The sequence below is a fragment of the Nerophis ophidion genome, linkage group LG20, assembly GCF_033978795.1.
Source record: "Nerophis ophidion isolate RoL-2023_Sa linkage group LG20, RoL_Noph_v1.0, whole genome shotgun sequence".
Taxonomy (NCBI): Eukaryota; Metazoa; Chordata; class Actinopteri; order Syngnathiformes; family Syngnathidae; genus Nerophis; species Nerophis ophidion.
This window is the reverse complement of record NC_084630.1, coordinates 12,467,931-12,489,090: the sequence shown is the minus strand read 5'-3', so window position 1 is coordinate 12,489,090 and position 21,160 is coordinate 12,467,931. Positions and strand designations below refer to the sequence as shown.

Genomic DNA, 21,160 nt, shown 5'->3' with positions numbered 1-21,160 from the left:
CTCTACAATGCGTGACGTCACGCGCACGCGTCATCATACTTGTTTCAGCAGGATACTTTGGTGCGAAATTTAAAATTTGCAATTTAGTAAACTAAAAAGGCCGTGTTGCAATGTTAATATTTCATCATTGATATATAAACTATCAGACTGCGTGGTCGGTAGTAGTGGGTTTCAGTAGGCCTTTAAACAGCTGACCTGATGATAAACTAATCTGAGAAGAAAAAGGGACAAGCAGTAGAAAATGGATGGATGGATTGTTTTGTATCATTCATAAGACTACTGTACTTTTTAGTTGTGTAAATCTTGACTATTTTGTATTAAGGTTAAATTACATTTAAGAATTAGGCCATCTCGTTAAGATACATGTGTCATTGGTTGATAAAATGTAGATGAATGATACTTTATTTTATGTATTTAACTTTCATTGTTTTAGTTTCCCCCACTCAGGGATTGCCACCTTATTGTGGTCAACGGGTTTCATACCTCAGTGACCTTTTTAAATATATAAACAAGTTGGAGTAAACCCAAGTTGTACAGGTCTTAAGGTCGAGGCCTGACTAAGAGCCATCCACTTCTGCAGGATGGAGTAGGTGGAGTTGATGGAACAGCTTGTACACATGGGCCGGTATAGCTCGGTTGGTTGTAACTTGAGGGTTCCAGGTTCGATCCCCGCTTCTGCCAACTTAGTCACTGCGGTTGTGTCCTTGGGCAAGACACTTTACCCACCTGCTCCCGGTGCCACCCACACTGGTTTAAAAATGTAACAAAGATATTGGGTTTCACAGTGCAAAGCGCTATGAGTCACTAGAGAAAAGCGCTATATGAATATAATTCACTTCACTCCATATGTTGACTCCCTCATATTGTATAAGCCTGACTAGAACCGGTCCTGGGATGCACAGGGATCCAAAAGTTTGGATACACCTTCTCATTTCAATGCATTTTCATGACTATTTACATTGTAGATTGTCACTCAAGGCATCAAAACTATGACACCTGTGAAGTGAAAACCATTTCAGGTTTTCTTTTGAAGCTCATCGAGAGAATGCCAAGAGTGTGCAAAACAGTAATCAGACCAATGGGTGGCTATTTTGAAGAAAATAGAATATAAAACATGTTTTCAATGTTTGCTACCTCAGTAGAAGCATTTAAGTTTCACTTTAAAACTCATTTGTATACTCTAGCCCTTAAATAGACCTCCTTTTTAGACCAGTTGATCTGCCGCTTCTTTTCTTTTTCTCCTCTGCCCCCCCCCCCCCTCCGATAACCATGGATGAAGTACTGGCTGTTCAGAGTCGGGACCCAGGATGGACCGCTCGCATGTGTATCGGTCGGGGACATCTCTACGCTGCTGATCCGCCTCCGCTTGGGATGGTTTCCTGTGGACAGGACTCTCGCTGCTGTCTTGGATCCGCTTTGAACTGAACTCTCGCGGCTGTGTTGGAGCCACTATGGATTGAACTTTCACAGTATCATGTTAGACCTGCTCGACATCCATTGCTTTCGATCCCCTAGAGGGGGGGGTTGCCCACATTTGAGGTCCTCTCCAAGGTTTTTTCATAGTCATTATTGTCACTGGTGTCCCACTGGGTGTGAGTTCTCCTTGCCCACCGGGTGTGAGTTTTCCTTGCCCTTATGTGGGTTCTTCCGAGGATGTCTTGGTCGTAGTGGTTTGTACTGTCCTGTGAGACATTTGTGATTTAGGGCTATATAAATAAACATTGATTGATTCGGTTATTTCACCTTTTTTTAAGTACATAACTCCACATGTGTTCATTCATAGTTCTGATGCCTTCAGTGACAATCTACAATGTAAATAGTCATGAAAATAGGGAAAACCATTGAATCAATCATCCATCCATCCATTTTCTACCGCTTATTCCCTTTAGGGGTCGCGGGGGGCGCTGGCGCCTGTCTCAGCTACAATCGGGCGGTAGGCAGGGTACACCCTGGACAAGTCCCCACCTCATCGCAGGGCCAATTCTTATTTTTACACTTTTTTTTTCTAAATCCCATTATGTGTTATACTCTTCTGACACCACCAGATGGCAGTATAAGTGTCCACATAAGCGGCCATAAGACCCCAATTCAGTAGTGTACACAATTTTGGAAATAAGAGCTAAAAGGTGCTGTCCACGCATGTGGCCACTAAGCCTTTAGAGCAGGCCGCTTTATTTTGTAATCAATCAATGTTTATTTATATAGTCCTAAATCACAAGATAGTTTACCATGAGGTCGGGATCGAGGTTAGGTCTTTTGAGAAGAGGATGATGAATAACCGCTTTTTTGAATGCTAGGGGAACAGTGCCAGAGGAAAGTGATAAGTTTATCATATTTAGCACTGGTGGACCTAATAATAAAAAAAAGCTCCTTGAAAAATGTTTTTAGTCTATTTGTGTCCGCTTTTAGCACCCTTTAGTGTCTGCCCGAGGGTAGCAGTTCTAGGTGGCAGTGCCCGAGGTGGAATGGGTCTTTCAGGATGCTCTGTGCTTTCCTGAGACAGCACGCAGTCTGATAGTTTATATATCAATGATGAAATATTAACATTCCAACACATGCCAATACGGCCTTTTTAGTTTACTAAATTGCAATTTTAAATTTCCCGCGGAGTTTCTTTTGAAAATGTCGCGGAATGACGACGCGTGCGCGTGACGTCTCGGTTTGTAGCGGACATAAAATCCCAGCACCACACACGGCTAAAAGTTGTCTCTTTTCATCGCATAATTACACAGTAATTTGGACATCTTTGTTGCTGAATCTTTTGCGATTTGTTCAATTAATAATGGAGACGTCACATAAGAATGCTGTTGGTGGATTGCAGCTGCCTTTAGCAACCGAGACCCAGCTGGTGTTTCTTTGTTTGTTTTGAAGCTTTAAAACAGAGCGGTCGAGCGAACATGTTTCTCTACGTCAACCAGCGAGTTTTTGGATGGGAAAATTGTGATATTAAGTCAGCTCTTACCGGAGACTTCAGTGGATTATGGGACCTCCTGCAGCAGCTGTCAAAAAAGGCAGCTGTGAGCTTGGCTTCTCCCAGAGACACTGGCGTGTTCACCGCAGCCATCCGTCTTTGAGGTATGTCTTTACAATCTCACTAAAACACTATTAAAACAATAAGCAGATAAGGAATTATCCTATTAAATGTGTTGGAGACCCTGCCCCAAGTGGAGGAGTTCAAGTACCTAGGAGTCTTGTTCACGAGTGAGGGAAAAGTGGATCGTGAGATCGACAGGCGGATCGGTGCGGCGTCTTCAGTAATGCGGACGTTGTACCGATCCGTTGTGGTAAAGAAGGAGCTGAGCCGGAAGGCAAAGCTCTCAATTCACCGGTCGATCTACGTTCCCATCCTCACCTATGGTCATGACCGAAAGGATAAGATCACGGGTACAAGCGGCCGAAATGAGTTTCCTCCGCCGTGTGGCGGGGCTCTCCCTTAGAGATAGGGTGAGAAGCTCTGTCATCCGGGAGGAACTCAAAGTAAAGCCGCTGCTGCTCGACATCGAGAGGAGCCAGATGAGGTGGCTCGGGCATCTGGTCAGGATGCCACCCGAACGCCTCCCTAGGGAGGTGTTTAGGGCACGTCCAACCGGTAGGAGGCCACGGGGAAGACCCAGGACACGTTGGGAAGACTATGTCTCCCGGCTGGCCTGGGAACGCCTCGGGATCCCCCGGAAAGAGCTAGACGAAGTGGCTGGGGAGAGGGAAGTCTGGGTTTCCCTGCTTAGGCTGTTGCCCCTGCGACCCGACCTCAGATAAGCGGAAGATGATGGATGGATGGATGGATGGAAATGTGTCTAATTATATCTGAAACGCTCACACTGGAGCCGTCGCTTTTTCTTTTTTTTTTGTGAGTCACTCTAACTTTCCTCATCCACAAATCTTTCTCGGTCCGAATAGCTCTTGCTGCTGGAGGCTCTCATTATAAACAACGTTGAGATGTGAGGAGCCCTACAACCCGTGACGTCACGCGCACATCGTCTGCTACTTCCGGTAAAGGCAAGACTTTTTTTATTAGAGACCAAAAGTTGCAAACTTTATCGTCGATGTTCTCTACTAAATCCTTTTTAGCAAAAATATGGCAATATCGCGAAATGATCAAGTATGACACATAGAATGGACCTCCTATCCCCGTTTTAATAAGAAATGCTCCTTTCAGTAGGCCTTTAACAATCTTTAACATGACTAAAACTAAATCAGTTCAGATGACTAAAATATGACTAACTGTAGAAGGCATTTTCATCAAAATATTATACTAAAATAAAAAACTTGTTGAAATTAACACTGATCGCTACGTGAGCAATATTTCGGGTGCATTTAAATTCTTCTGTGTATTCTGTACACGTGTCTGTCCTGCATTTACATGAGAGAAGAAACTGCTGCAAAAATACATTGTGTGACATGCAGTTAAAACAAATCATGGTTGCTAACTCGGAGTTTTTACTTTCTATAGCACACAGCTTTCCTACACCAAGCAAACACAGGTACCTCTCAGCCCCCCGGGATTGATTGCATGTCATGTGAGTGCATGCAATGTGACATTTAAACCTGTTAATGCACTGGGCGGCTTAGGCTTACATGCCAGAGGATATACAGTCAGGTTCACTGGGCTATACATGGGACTAAGCGGAAGTTATCGCTTTGCCTGGGTCAGCTACTTGTCCAGTCCCAGTAATGGCCAGACTTTGTTACTCTGTAACTGCCCAGTACCTACTCCACTTTATTAAGATCCACGTATCAAAGTTTCTGCATTCATGCAACAATATAATGCTGAGATTTAAGTGACACGATCAAAGAGTTACATGAATGTAGTTGAACGTGAATAATATTTTATCATACTTAACCTTTTGATGCACTTGTTCCTTCTGTTGCGATCCGGTACTCGGATCGTTCTGTTGTTTTGATTCTTTTCTGTATCACATTTTGGTAGTTTGACTCGTCAGTTCCTGTTTTTAGTCTGTTTCCATAGGTACGTATTATTTTCACCTGCCGTGGTTTCAAGTCGCACACCTGTTCTGTTAATCACCATCCTATATAAGCCAGCCTTTTCTGTTCAGTCTTTCTGGGATCCCAGTTTGCTTTCATGCGACAGTGACGACTCGTATGTATATTCTCGCTAGATTTCATGCTATGCCTTTGTTTTTATTCTAGCTCTCATGCTAATGATTTGTTTTCCCTATTGTGTGCCTTTGTGCCAAGTTGTTAGTATTTCTGTTCGTTTTCCTAGCTCCCACGGTAGCTCCCTTTGTTTGCCTTTTCTGCTTAGCTGCAGTATTTTTGTTCTTAGCCTGTTTTTGTTATCCATCCATCCATCCATTTTCTACCGCTTATTCCCTTACGGGGTCGCTGGGGGCGCTGGCGCCTATCTCAGCTACAATCGGGCGGAAGGCGGGGTACACCCTGGACAAGTCGCCACCTTGTTTTTGTTACTTAAATAAATTCATTATATCTTACCTTTTGCTGTGTTCATGTCGACGCATCCTCGGAGGAACAAATCCGGCAAAAATACGCCACACAGTCGTAATACCTTCATCACTTAACTGTTACGGTACAGGGGAAGAAGACGGCACAGACAGCAGGGACGTCGTTTTAGCTGCATTTATTTTATATTTGAAATATGCAATGAGGCCTGTAACTAAACCAAAATGTATATGTGTGCGACTATGTGTAGTGGTTATATGTTGAGTGTTACCGGGAGTTGTGGGAGGCAGAAGTCCAAGAGGGGAAAGGCAGGTACGGAGGTCTGTGAGGTCAAGGGCAGGAGAGAGGCGTCAAAGGTCCGTGTCCAAAAAAAAAAAAAAGGTCTGTGTCCAGGCGGCAAGTCGAGATCCAAAAGTGGCAGCCAGGGAACCAGGGGGGAACACAGGGAGACGAAACAGAAACCTCGCAATCAGGGGATGGAGGAATGCTGCTAGAACGATACAACACAGGACACAATGAGAGAGAGAGAGAGAGAGAAAACACGAACAGGTAGCTACGTTCTGGCCCGGAACGCAGGTTTGCACTGGCCCTGTGGTTAGACTGTACGCCCTGAGATCGGTAAGTCGTGAGTTCAAACCCCAACCGAGTCGTACCAAAGACTATAAAAATGGCACCCATGACCTCCCTGCTTGGCACTCAGCATCAAGGGTTGGAACTGGGGGTTGAATCACCAAATGATTCCCGGGTGCGGCCACCGCTGCTGCTCACTGCTCCCCTGTGGGAATGTGTCAAATACAGACGGTAATTTCACCGCACTTAGTGTGTGTCATTGGCACTTTAACTTTTAACTTCAAGAAGCCCAGGAAGCTCATCAGCGACCGGTGTGTAGAGTGTTGATTGAGCCGATTGAATGCAGCGGCCTGCTGCAGCCGGAGTGGCGCATGCCAGCGCAATCTTGGAGGTGCGCACAGATGAATGAGTCGTGACATTAACTTCATTTTAGCGATATTGTTTAGACCAGGGGTCACCAACATTTTTGAAACCAAGAGCTACTTCTTGGGTACTGATTAATGCGAAGGGCTACCAGTTTGATACACACTTAAATAAATTGCCAGAAACTCAATTTACCTTTAATAAATAAATCTATATATATATACATATATAAAAAAATGGGTATTTCTGTCTGTCATTCCGTCGTACATTTTTTTTCCTTTTACGGAAGGTTTTTTGTAGCGAATAAATGATGAAAAAACACTCAAACGGTTTAAAAGAGGACAAAACGGGGAAAAAATTTTTATTACATTTTGAAACATAGTTTATATTTAATTTCAACTCTTTAAAATAAAAAATTCAACCGAAGAAAAAGAAGAAAAAAAATTAGCTAATTCGAATCATTATGAAAAAATTCAAAAAATAATTTATGAAACATAATTAGTCATTTTTCCTGATCAAGATTCATTTCAGAATTTTGATGACATGTTTTAAATAGGCTAAAATCCAATCAGCACTTTGTTAGAAAATATAACAAATTGGACCAAGCTATATTTCTAACAAAGACAAATCATTATTTCTTCTAGATTTTCCAGAACAAAAATGTTAAAAGAAATTCATAAGACTTTGAAGTAAGATTTAAATTTGATTCCACAGATTTTCTAGATTGGCCAGAATATTTTTTTTGAATTTCAATCATAATAAGTTTGAAGAAATATTTCACAAATATTGTTCGTCGAAAAAACAGAAGCTAAAAGGAAGAATTAAATTAAATTGTATTTATTATTCTTGACAATAAAAAAATAAATTTACATGGACATTGATTTAAATTGTAAGATAAGAAGAGGAAGGAATTTAAAAGGTATATGTGTTTAAAAATCCTAAAATCTTTTTTAAGGTTGTATTTTTTCTCTAAAATTGTCTTTCTGAAAGTTATAAAAAGCAAAGTAAAAAAAAGAAATGAATTTATTTTCTTTTTTAAGCCTGTATTTTTTCTCTAAAATTGTCTTTCTGAAAGTTATAAAAAGCAAAGTAAAAAAAAATAAATGAATTTATTTAAAGAAGTGAAGACCAAGTCTTTCAAATATTTTCTTAGAATTAAAAATGCCAAGCAAAGCGAGACCAGCTTGCTAGTAAATAAATAAAATTTAAAAAATAGAGGCAGCTCACTGGTAAGTGCTGCTATTTGAGCTATTTTTAGAACAGGCCAGCGGGCTACTCATTTGGTCCTTACGGGCAACCTGGTGACCCCTAGTTTAGACCCTTTTGAGCTAAGGGGGTCATATTAGGATTTTTCTTGTATTGATCTGTCTATCTGTGTTGGCCCTGCCATGAGGTGGCGACTTGTCCAGGCTGTACAGCGCCTTCCGCCTGAATGCAGCTGAGATAGGCTCCAGCACCCCCCGCAAAACTGAAAGGGACAAGCGGTAGAAATTGGATGGATGGTTGGATCTAAAACACTTCTTGTGGTCGACATGACATTTGGGCCTTTGGGCTTTTTCTTGAAAACACGCCGTTTTGTGGGTGTTTTTTTTTTTTTTTACGTGTTAAAAGCCACGCCTGCGCCCTGTCAGCCATGTTGTAGTTTTAAGTAGGAGTCTATTGACAAACATAAGTTCGAACTATAAGCTGCGCTAAGTATATGGATGTATCCCGCACACACGAGTGAGGTAGCTCGCCCAAATCCCACGAGAAAATCCCTTTCAGGTCGCATTGCGTTTAAACTGAAGTCACATTTGAAAAGATCAGATTCCAATATCGGATTTAAAGCACTTTGGAGCGTTTGGACTGGCAAAAAAAATCAGATCTGTGTCACTTGAGGACAAAAAAAGTCCGATTTGCTGATTTAAAGCTATGCATGTGCACCTCCTTGCTGCACTCTTGTGCTTTTTTACTTAAATAGCATTCTTGTCTCCTGTGTCCCGCCTCAGCCATGTGGCGCAAATAGCCATTTTATCAATCAATATTTATTTATATAGCCCTAAATCACAAGTGTCTCAAAGGGCTGCACAAACCACGACATCCTTGGTAGAGCCCACATAAGGGCAAGGAAAAACTCACCCCAGTGGGACGTCAGTGACAGTGACTATGAGAAACCTTGGAGAGGACCGCATATGTGGGCAACCCAAATCGGCTCAGTTATATTTTTTAAAAATAAGTAGTTTTTTTTTTTTTGCATTTTTTTAATTGCTCTCTTTCAATTTTAAGTTTTATGCCCTTTTTTGTCAAAACCCTGTTTTGTTCTGTTTTTCTGTCAAACACACTTTCCACCAAAAATGTTCACATTTGGGGCTTCACGGTGGCAGAGGGGTTAGTGCGTCTGCCTCACAATACGAAGCTCCTGCAGTCCTGGGTTCAAATCCAGGCTCGGGATCTTTCTGTGTGGAGTTTGCATGTTCTCCCCGTGAATGCGTGGGTTCCCTCCGGGTACTCCGGCTTCCTCCCACTTCCAAAGACATGCACCTGGGGATAGGTTGATTGGCAACACTAAATTGGCCCTAGTGTGTGAATGTGAGTGTGAATGTTGTCTGTCTGTGTTGGCCCTGCGATGAGGTGGGGACTTGTCCATGGTGTACCCCACCTTCCGCCCGATTGTAGCTGAGATAGGCGCCAGCGCCCCCCGCGACCCCGAAAGGGAATAAGCGGTAGAAAATGGATGGATGGATGTTCACATTTGATGTAAAGTAATTGCAGCCTTCAATGGGTAAAAAATACTTAACATTGATTTTGATGTATTGTTATTTTTTTAGTAATGACAGTTTTAATGGCAGCTTTGTGTTATTTTTGCATTACTTTTGCTCTTATCTCGCTTTTTTTAATGCATTTTATTTTTAATATTTGTGGAACTTGCGAGTGTAATTAGCTGCGGGCCACAAATGGGCCCCGGGCCGCACTTTGGACACCCTTATCCTATTGTGAGTCATCATACTTGACCCATGAACATGATTCAGTTATGTATATGACCCAACTGGGCTCAGTCAATAAATTTTTTTGTAAAATAAGTCATAATCTTATTTTTTGCATTTTTTAATTGATCTCTACATCAACTTTGTTTGTCTGTTGCTATGACGTTTTCGTTTAACTTTTTCGCCCTTTTTTTTTTTTTTTCAAAACCCTGTTTTTGGGGGGGGGGCCAAACACATTTTCCACCAAAAATTTTCAAATTTCATGTGAAGTAATTGGAGCCTTGAATTGGTAAATAATCCTTAACATGGATTTTGATGTATTGTTATATTTTGAGTAATGACTGTTTTAATGACAGCTTTGTGTTATTTTTGCAATACTTTTGCTCTTTTATCTCGCTTTTTTAATGCATTTTATTTGTACAATGTGCAGGTGTAATTAGCTGCGGGCCGCACTTTGGACACCCCTGTCCTAGTGTGATTCATCATACTTGGCCCATGAACATGATTCAGATATGTTTATGACCCAAATTGGCTCAGTTATATTTTTTTTAAATAAGTGTTATTTTTTGTTGTTGCTTTTTTTAATTGCTCTCTTTCAATTTTAGGTTGTATGCCCTTTTTGTCAAAATCCTGTTTTGTTTTGTTTTGTTTTTCTGTCAAACACACTTTCCACCAAAAATTATCACATTTGATGTAAAGTAATTGCAGCCTTCAATGGGTAAAAAATCCTTAACATTGATATTGATGTATTGTTATTTTTTTAGTAACAACAGTTTTAATGGCAGCTTTGTGTTATTTTTGCATTACTTTTGCTCTTATCTCGCTTTTTTTAATGCATTTTATTTTTAATATTTGTGAAACTTGCGTTTGACGTCGGTTTTCGTCCCCATCAATGGGTGTCAAATTAATTTTAGACCGGGGTCCACATGGATCTCGGCAGGGTTCTTGAGGGTGCATGGGAGTTTGCCCAACCAGTCTACATGTGCTTTGTGGACTTGGAGAAGGCATTCGACCGTGTCCCTCGGGAAGTCCTGTGGGGAGTGCTCAGAGAGTATGGGGTACCGGACTGTCTTATTGTGGCGGTCCGCTCCCTGTATGATCAGTGTCAGAGCTTGGTCCGCATTGCCGGCAGTAAGTCGGACACGTTTCCAGTGAGGGTTGGACTCCGCCAAGGCTGTCCTTTGTCACCGATTCTGTTCATAACTTTTATGGACAGAATTTCTAGGCGCAGCCAAGGCGTTGAGGGGATCCGGTTTGGTGGCCACGGGATTAGGTCTCTGCTTTTTGCAGATGATGTGGTCCTGATGGCTTCATCTGACCGGGATCTTCAGCTCTCACTGGATCGGTTCGCAGCCGAGTGTGAAGCGACCGGAATGAGAATCAGCACCTCCAAGTCCGAGTCCATGGTTCTCGCCCGGAAAAGGGTGGAGTGCCATCTCCGGGTTGGGGAGGAGACCCTGCCCCAAGTGGAAGAGTTCAAGTACCTAGGAGTCTTGTTCACGAGTGAGGGAAGAGTGGATCGTGAGATCGACAGGCGGATCGGTGCGGCGTCTTCAGTAATGCGGACATTGTATCGATCCGTTGTGGTGAAGAAGGAGCTGAGCCGGAAGGCAAAGCTCTCAATTTACCGGTCGATCTACGTTCCCATCCTCACCTATGGTCATGAGCTTTGGGTCATGACCGAAAGGATAAGATCGTGGGTACAAGCGGCCGAAATGAGTTTCCTCCGCCGTGTGGCGGGGCTCTCCCTTAGAGATAGGGTGAGAAGCTCTGCCATCCGGGAGGAACTCAAAGTAAAGCCGCTGCTCCTCCACATCGAGAGGAGCCAGATGAGGTGGTTCGGGCATCTGGTCAGGATGCCACCCGAACGCCTCCCTAGGGAGGTGTTTAGGGCACGTCCAGCTGGTAGGAGGCCACGGGGAAGACCCAGGACACGTTGGGAAGACTATGTCTCCCGGCTGGCCTGGGAACGCCTCGGGATCCCCCGGGAAGAGCTAGACGAAGTGGCTGGAGATAGGGAAGTCTGGGCTTCCCTGCTTAGGCTGCTGCCCCCGCGACCCGACCTCGGCTAAGCGGAAGATGATGGATGGATGGATGGATGGGCGAGTGTAATTAACTGCGGGCCACAAATGGGCCCCGGGCTGTACTTTGGACACCCTTATCCTATTGTGATTCATAATACTTGACCCATGAACATGATTCAGTTATGTATATGACCCAACTGGGCTAAGTCAATAAAAAATTTTGTAAAATAAGTCATAATCTTATTTTTTGCATTTTTTAATTGATCTCTACCTCAACTTTGTTTGTCTGTTGCTATGACGTTTTTGTTTCTTTAACTTTTTCGCCCTTTTTTGTCAAAACCGTGTGTTTTTTTTATGGCAAACACATTTTCCACCAAAAATGTTCAAATTTCATGTGAAGTAATTGGAGCCTTGAATTGGTAAATAATCCTTAACATGGATTTTGATGTATAGTTATATTTTGAGTAATGACTGTTTTAATGACAGCTTTGTGTTATTTTTGCAATACTTTTGCTCTTTTATCTCGCTTTTTTAATGCATTTTATTTGTACAATGTGCAGGTGTAATTAGCTGCGGGCCGCACTTTGGACACCCCTGTCCTAGTGTGATTCATCATACTTGGCCCATGAACATGATTCAGATATGTTTATGACCCAAATCGGCTAAGTTATATTTTTTTAAATAAGTGTTATTTTTTGTTGTTGCTTTTTTTAATTGCTCTCTTTCAATTTTAGGTTGTATGCCCTTTTTGTCAAAACCCTGTTTTTTTTTTATTTTTCTGTCAAACACACTTCCCACCAAAAATGTTCACATTTGATGTAAAGTAATTGCAGCCTTCAATGGGTAAAAAATCCTTAACATTGATCTTGATTTATTGTTATATTTTTAGTAACGACAGTTTTAATGGCATCTTTGTGTTATTTTTGCATTACTTTTGCTCTTATCTCGCTTTTTTTAATGCATTTTATTTTTAATATTTGTAGAACTTGCGAGTGTAATTAGCTGCGGGCCACAAATGGGCCCCGGGCTGTAATTTGGACACCCTTATCCTATTGTGAGTCATAATACTTGACCCATGAACATGATTCAGTTATGTATATGACCCAACTGGGCTCAGTCAATAAACATTTTTGTAAAATAAATCATATTATTTTTTGCATTTTTTAAATTGATCTCTACCTCAACTTTGTCTGTTGCTATGACGTTTTTGTTTTTTAACTTTTTTGCCCTTTTTTGTCAAAATCCTGTTTTTTTTAATGGCAAACACATTTTCCACCAAAAATGTTCAAATTTCATGTGAAGTAATTGGAGCCTTGAATTGGTAAATAAGTCTCTTTTTCTTTTCTTTTTTTTTGTGCATTTTTTAATTGCTTTCTTTCAATTTTAAGTTGTATGCCCTTTTTGTCAGAACCCTGTTTTTTTGTTGTTTCTTTTTTTTATGTCAAACACACTTTCCACCAAAAATTTTCACATTTGATGTAAAGTAATTGCAGCCTTGAATGGGTAAAAAATCCTTAACATGGATTTTGATTTATTGTTATATTTTGAGTAATTACTGTTTTAATAGCAGCTTTCCGTTATTTTTGCATTACTTTTGCTCTTATCTCGCTTTTTTTAATGCATTTTATTTTTAATATTTGTAGAACTTGCGAGTGTAATTAGCTGCGGGCCACAAATGGGCACTTTGGACACCCCTGTCCTAGTTTAATTCATCATACTTGGCCCCATAATGATTCAGAAATTGGTATTTTAGTTTCCCAAAGCTCATATTTCTTCAAAGTGATGCAAGCAGATCGTTGAAAAGAACAGGATGTGTGCACGGTCCCCCGTGAGTAACGGTTTAATCAATCGGCGTTCTCACTACGTCACGCAGCCAAAGGGCGGAGTCAGAGGCCGCTGTCGTTGACGGTAGGCGTGTCTTTGTCTGCCGCCACGCCCCACCGGTGTCCATACATGGGTCGTGACGTCACAAAGCCAGTCATTCACATAAAAAAGGTTCGGCCGGAATCCCCTTGGAGGAAATGTAGGCACAGAGGCGCTGAGGGCTGATCGCCGCCACTCTCTGATCGGGAACCCGCACGCATTCTTTGGGCAATAATAAGAGGAACAGACTCCAGGACGCCATCATGAAAATGTCCAGCATCGACTGCCGCCGTCTGAGGAAGATGATCAGGAAGGAGGACTGCCTTATCTTGGATTGCCGACCTTATCTGTCCTTCACCAACTCCCACGTCGAAGGCTCCGTCAACGTCAATTTAAACTCTGTGGTGGTGCGGAGGTCGCGGGGAGGGCCGGTGCCTCTGCAGTTCGTCATCCCGGACGAGAGGGCCCTCCGCCGGCTGCGGGAGGGCAGCATCTCGGCGGTGGTCGCGCTGGACGACAGGACGTCCCACTGGCAGAAGCTGAGGAAGGACAGCGTAGCACAAATAGTAATAAACACCTTATCTCACCTGGCCAGCGGGACCAATATCTGCTTCTTGAAAGGTAACATTTATTCAATTTTTTTTTTTTTTTTATTTAATGGTCATTTTGTACAAGAGTGTCCAAAGTGCGGCACAGGGGCCATTAGCAGTCTGCGATGTTTTTATTTTTTATTTTTTAAATTCAAATTCTGCCTAGTTTCTCTTTTTATATTCTTATTTTTAATGTTTCCATTCTTATTGTTGCTTTTTTATTTTTAGTATTGTTTTCAATTGTATTTCCTTTTATATTTACTTTTATAAATTTGGTCTCAATTTTGTACACTGCTGCTGGAATTAAAAAATTTTCCCGAGGGAACGCTCCTGTAGGAATCAATAAAGTACTAACTAGGGTTGGTAGAGCGGCCGTGCCAGCAACTTGAGGTTTGCATGTTCGATTCCCGCTTCCGCCATCCTAGTCACTGCCGTTGTGTCCTTGGGCAAGACACTTTACCCACCTGCTCCCAGTGCCACCCACACTGGTTTAAATGTAACTTAGATATTGGGTTTCTCTATGTAAAGCGCTATATAAATATAATTCACTTCACTAACTATCTTCACAAAATGTGAAGTAATACAGCAAAAAAGGCACAATTTTTTTCAAGCACCAAATAATAAAATGACTACCGTATTTCCTTGAATTGCTGCAGGGCATGTAGTATGCGCCTGCCTTGAATTACGGCCGGGTCAAACTCGCTTCCCAAAATAATTAACGCATGCTTAGTACTCTCTGGCGGTGGTTAGTGTCAGAGAGGCCGTCATGGACAACACCTCCCACCGACTACACTCGGACTTTGCGGAGAGAATGAGCACGTTCAGTGGAGGGCTCAGACTCCCAAAATGTCACACGGAACGACACAGGAGGTCCTTCATACCGACAGCCATCAGACTGTATAATGCATATGTTCCTTCTTGACTGCACTTAAATGTAGAATATATTTATATTATTTATTTTTATAATGTATGTCATATATTATTTGTTATCATTATTGTTTATTGTGAGCAAACAGTGGTGCTGAATTTCCCCCAGGGATCAATAAAGTACTTTCTATTCTATTTTAATCTATCTATTACTGCCTGGTCAAACTCGTGACGTCACGAGTGACACTTCTCCTGTCATCATTTTCAAAATGACGGAGGCTGTTTTCAATACCGGTAATTTGAAATTGCGTAAAGGGAAAAAGATTAAGAGCTATTCACTAGGATTTAATGTCCAAGCTTACATCACACTCAAATTTGTACTGCATACTTTTGGTAAGTGCCGGAGTGAGAAGAGGGTTTTAAAATAATTAGCACATGCTTACTTTTACCGGATGCCTTTGGTAAGCACAGGAGTGAGAAAAGGTTTTAAATTAATTAGCGCCCCGGCGGCAGTTCAAGGAAATACGATATATCTAAGTAGTCCCTTGCAGCCTTCTTCTTGCCCTTAATAGAAACATACGGACTAAATCCAATGTTCTTCAAAATAGTAATTTGTCTCATTTGGGGACTATTTAAACCAGTTTTTCCACATGAGAACCCTGGAAAACATGCTTTTTCAGTATCACACTACAAACCCTGCTTCGAAAAGATGCACGACTAAACGAGCCCTATGTAGACATTAAACCTGACTTTGTCATTTTTATTTTTATTTTTAATAAATTAAATTGGGACAACTGTGCTATTATTTTTTGTTTTGAAGGTCAAAGTGTTTCACCCATTGTGCTCCTGAGTTAATTTAGCTGATTAATTTAAATGCATTATTACCGAGTGAATCTCATTTTATTTGTCAGTATCAAATGGTTCATGTCAGTAAAAAAATGTTTATAGTTGTAATAATAATAATTAGCTTTACTCTTTCCGAGGGGACATTTTGTCTTGGACATCAAGACACAGCGTTTTACTTGCATACATACAAGGCAAATTGATACACTGTAAATATTTTCTATTACAGACTTAAAAAGAATGTTATATTTATTATTTGGTGCATTGATTTTATTGTCTTTAATGACACAATTTTATGCAGAGGTGTACTTATAACAATTTTAAAAACCCATACTATTCATAGTCGTGCGAAATGTTTTCTTCCTAAAAGAAAATCATTGATAAGCCTTAGTTTAAGCCATTATTTATATCAAACAGTCGGCTATGAGCTCCCTATACGAACGTGCGTCAACACAGCCGATGAGTCAGTGCTGAGAAATATGAACAAATTGTGCAACGACTTTGTGTGGCAAAAAAGAAGAAGCAAAGACTGCAAAGTAATATACCGTGGTTCCGTCTGCCACCTTTACATCCTGGGGAAATGAAAGGGATTAGCGGTTGCTAACAGTAATTAATTGCGTTCTTATAATCAGGTTATAATCTGGCTTTAAGTCTGTTTCATAAACTGTGTTGTTTCACAAGGTGTGTATTCGGTGGGGTGGTGAAAGGGGGCGGGCAGGCGGGTGTGATTATTCTAGGCTTATTTCTTACATGATGTGTTTTGTGCCCTCCTCCCCCTTCTCACAGGAGGATATGAGAACTTCCACTCGCAATACCCAGACCTTTGCACTGAGGTGAAAAGCATCGAGCAGAACGGAAGCGAAAGCGAAAAACGGGCCAACAGCGAGAAACTGTCTCACCTCAAACCGGATTATGATCAGGTAAATATGGCCGTTAAGACCCCAACAACATTGGCTTCCGACGGCACACCAAACATACATTGTTGTGATATTTCCTGACCTCATGGAGCTCTGAAAAGGATCAGGTCAGAGGCTTTCATGGAGAAAAACAGTCTTTTGTCCATGACCTTTCTAGTTCTCTCGCTCAAAGATCAATCAGAACGTTGAAAAACACGCATTTCAACTATTTGATAGTAGGCAAGTATTTCACGAACGTAAATACATGGGGATTGGTGGAGCTCAACATATAAAGCGTGAATAGATTTCTATTATTCTTACTCGTAATAAAAGTGCTCGACTAGTTCGAATTCAATTAAAACAATGTCGGGATCAGCACAACATCCAAATTTTAAAAAATCAAGACAAAATTCCCAATTCAGAAAATAACAAATCTGACAGTCTGAAACGCGTTTCCAACTGAAACTGAAGTAATATGTTCATACCCTTAAGCAAATGTAAATAAAGTACTCCGGCAAATGGAGAATAGGGGGGTGTTTGCACAGCTGTGCTGCCACCAAGTGGTGTTTTATAGGTACTGCTACTGTGTATGTTACATCTTCAGCTACGCCGTCCTATGCCGTGGACATTTATTGTATGTTTTCTCCACCAAATGTTTACCTCTGGCAACACAAATACACCAAAAACAATTATCCATTGCAGGGGCTGCTGTTTCTGATGAGAATTTTATATTTACACTGCAAAATATTTGCCACCTGCCAAGATTTAAAAATATATTTCTTGAAATTCTCCTAGTTTTAAGTGCTATTCACTTATTTCCAGTCATTGACTAGTATTAATTTTAGAATGAATAATATATCCATCCATTTTTCTACTGCTTATTCCCTTAGGGGTCGTGGGGGGGAGGCGCTGGAGCCTATCTCAGCTACAATCGGGCGGAAGGCAGGGTACACCCTGGACAAGTCGCATAATTATTACATATTTTCCTTGTTTGAAAATATTAAAATTTAGAAAATAACTACTCAAGTAAGATATTTTAGTTTCCTCCATAATGAAAATATTGTTTAAAGACTAAGGATGCTTAATGTTGCGAGTTGAATAATGCTTGTTTTCAGAATAAGATACATATTTATATCTTTAAAAAAATTCAATATTTAATTTAGGATGTCTTATCAAGTAAACATATCTGTCCATGCAGCAAATTAATTTCACTAGTTTTTAGTTTTTATCCCCCCCTAAAATCCAGTATTTTTATTTTATATTTTGACAGCTCTTTTTTTGCAGTGTGTGTTTATGACAACACTATTTGAGCAATTCGGTTGCGTCTTCAATATTGAGGAATTACATATTTATCAATCAATCAATCAATCAATCAATGTTTATTTATATAGCCCTAAATCACAAGTCTCTCAAAGGGCTTCACAGGTCACAACAACATCCGCGGTACACAGCCCACATAAGGGCAAGGAAAAACTCACCCCAGTGGGACGTCGATGTGAATGACTGAAAGAAACCTTGGAGAGGACCGCATATGTGGACAACCCCCCACCCCCTATAAGGGATTTATCATTTATGAGTGCAGCTTGGGTAGGCTCCAGTACCCTCGCGACCCCTAGAGGGACAAACGGTAGAAAATGTATGGATGGGCTGTAAAACAGTAGTTCTGTGGTGATCATCACATGTTTACTGGCACATTTTTGGGGTGTCATCACAAAAAAGGACTTGTGTGAATCATTTTAAAATGCACCATTTTGTAATTACGTCGTGGTTGAAGTCCAAATTGTAACACTTTTGAGGTTCAACTCTTATTTGCCTTTTACTGCCACAAAATGAAAGACGAGGTGAAAAGAGTAATGATGTTTGTCGCTTAGGGCTTCAAAAATCACACCTTGTTGCGGATTGGTCTCGCTTATCTCGACTCACATCTTTCTCGCCGCTCTCTCTTCCAGGGTAAACCTGTCGAGATCCTGCCTTTCCTCTACCTCGGTAGTGCCTACCATGCCTCCAGGCAGGACTATCTCGCCGACCTTCACATCACTGCCTTGCTCAACGTGTCGCGTAGGGACATGCAGCCGGCTAAGTGCCGCTACGACTACAAGTGGATCCCTGTGGAGGACAACCACATGGCGGACATCAGCTCCCACTTCCAGGAAGCAATAGAATTTATCGGTGAGTTCAAGACCATCCAATTTTTGTTTTTATCATAGGCTTTGGTCTGAAGGTTTATTTCGGAATCGCCTTGTTTATTTTTTTGTCTTGACTGTCCATCCAAAAATACTTCCCAAGGATGAAGTCTCTACCCAGAATAACCTCACCTTTAGTGACTGCATATTTATTTATACTTGCAGATAATACGCAGGCAGCCTACCTGCACCCCTATACAGAGGCATTTATTTTTAAAAGTCCTCATTCTGCAATAAGCCCCTGGCCTGCTACCATTCACAAAAAGAGGGTTCTCATTAAGCCAGCGGTAATCAGTTTAGCTTGATCGCCTCTACCAACATAGCGAGCCGTTTGCTCCCATTCAGGATTTGCAAATCCCTCCTGAGCTGGGAAAAAGACATCCCCGGGTTGTCTAATCCATCGGGCGGGGCCGGGCGGCAGTCAGTCAGTGTGACAAGCGGGTGAGCGGTAATGAATAGGCGGAGGAGGATGAAGGACGACTGGGTGGGGAGGGTAAACAGGAAGGAAGACTGTCTGCTCACAGGTGGGCCTGAGGGCGGCAGCCTGTTGGACGTGTGGGAGAGCGATGCTGAACGGTTATTTTTAGCCAGGCATAAGCAAGGACAGAACTCGTCCAGTATTGCCTGGCTGCTACTGTCGCCATTGTGTATTGTGTGAGGACGCAGCCTACACTTGTAAGCCTGCGCATTGCATAAGGCAGCCACTTGTACCAGGAGCCGCTTTCGCCTACATTTTAGCAAGGACTTTTACAATTCATCGACTTAGCCGCGGTTATTCCCAAAGTGGGTCGCGCGTCCCCGAGCTAAAGCGCGACACAATGACAATCCACCTAATTTATATAATAGCACTATTAACAACAAGACTGTTTCCAGAGTGCTGCACATTAAATAAACAATAAGATTTTCAATTAAAAACATTCAAAATAAAAATAGGTCAAACCATAAAATCAATTAAAAAAATAAAATATATATATGTATATGTATGTATGTGTATATATACACGTGTGAAAACACCAAAATAGGTAATAACTAATCTATAAAATAGAATAAAACAATAAAAGACACAAAAGACCACCCGACTCATGCAGATTTAAAAGCCAGAAAATAAAAATGGGTTTTCAGATGTTTGGGGGAAACGGAAAAAAAAACAGACGAATAAAATTAAACAATTCAGTAATACTGGCTTAAAAACGAAAACATTTATTTAGATAAGATCGTTATAAAATAACTGTAGATATAATCCATCCATCCATTTTCTACCGCTTATTCCCTTATAAAATCAATTTAAAAAAAAATGTTTAATAAGAAAATAAAATAATGATAATAATCATAATAAAAAAACATCAAAATAAGTCAAAACTAATCAAATCCATCCCATCCATCCATCCATTTTCTACCGCTTATTCCCTTTCGGGGTTGCGGGGGGCGCTGGCGCCTATCTCAGCTACAATCGGGCGGAAGGCGGGGTACACCCTGGACAAGTCGCCACCTCATCGCAGGGCCAACACAGATAGACAGACAACTTTCACACTCACATTCACACACTAGGGCCAATTTTTAGTGTTGCCAATCAACCTATCCCCAGGTGCTAATCAAATCTCTAAAATGAAATAAAACGATAAAAGACACATCATTTAAACATAGATATAATAATAAAATCAATTTGAAAAAAATGACAAATAAAATGTTTAATAAAAAAATAAAATGATGATAATAATACTGCGATGAGGTGGTGACTTGTCCAGGGTGTACCCCGCCTTCCCCCCAATTGTAGCTGAGATAGGCGCCAGCGCCGCCCGCGACCCCGAAAGGGAATAAGCGGTAGAAAATGGATGGATGGATGGATGGGATGATAATAATAATAATAATAATAATAAAACATAAAAATAAGTCAAAACTAATCTAAAAAATAGAATAAAACAATCAAAGACACAGAGGACCACACGACTCACGCCGATTTAAAAGCCAGAAAATAAGTAGGTTTTTAGATGTTTGGGGGTGACAACAATAAAAAACGAAAAAAAATTAAACAATGCACTAATAATGGCTTGAAAACATAAAAAGTCATTTAGATACGATCATTTAAAAAAACCATATAATAAAATCTATTTCAACCAATTATGAATACATTTTTTTTTATAAAATAAAATTATGATAGTAACAAATACATCAAATATGTAACAAGTCATCTATAACAGCGGTCCCCAACCACCGATTGGTACCGGGCCGCAGAAGAATTTTTTATAATTTTTTATTTTTTATTTTTATTAAATCAACGTAAAAAACACAAGATACACTTACAATTAGTGCACCAACCCCAAAAAACTCCCTTTTTCATGACAAAAAACACAAAAAAAATTCCCCGGGCCGCGGGACAAATTATCAAGCGTCTACAAAAAAGTTGTGGACCACTGATCTATAACATAGAATAAAATGAAAGTTAAAGTACCAATGGTTGTCAGACGTACTAGGTGAGTGAGGGGAGCAGTGGGCAGCAGCGGTGGCCACGTCCGGGAATCATTTTTGGTGATTCAATCCCGGATTCCAACCCTTGATGCTGAGTGCCAAGCAGGGAGGTAA

General features: G+C 41.0%; 1 protein-coding gene across 1 annotated transcript in view; it reads left to right on the top strand.

Moving 5' to 3' along the window:
• Positions 1–13,337: 13,337 nt before the first annotated feature.
• The window catches only part of dusp5 (dual specificity phosphatase 5), a 12,514-nt gene continuing 4,691 nt past the window's right edge, over positions 13,338–21,160 (top strand). Inside the window, exons 1-3 of the mRNA XM_061880488.1 lie at positions 13,338–13,822; positions 16,288–16,421; positions 18,347–18,566. Coding sequence (XP_061736472.1) covers positions 13,465–13,822; positions 16,288–16,421; positions 18,347–18,566 — 712 coding nt within the window. The 5' untranslated portion in view covers positions 13,338–13,464. The remainder of the gene's footprint in view (positions 13,823–16,287; positions 16,422–18,346; positions 18,567–21,160) is intronic.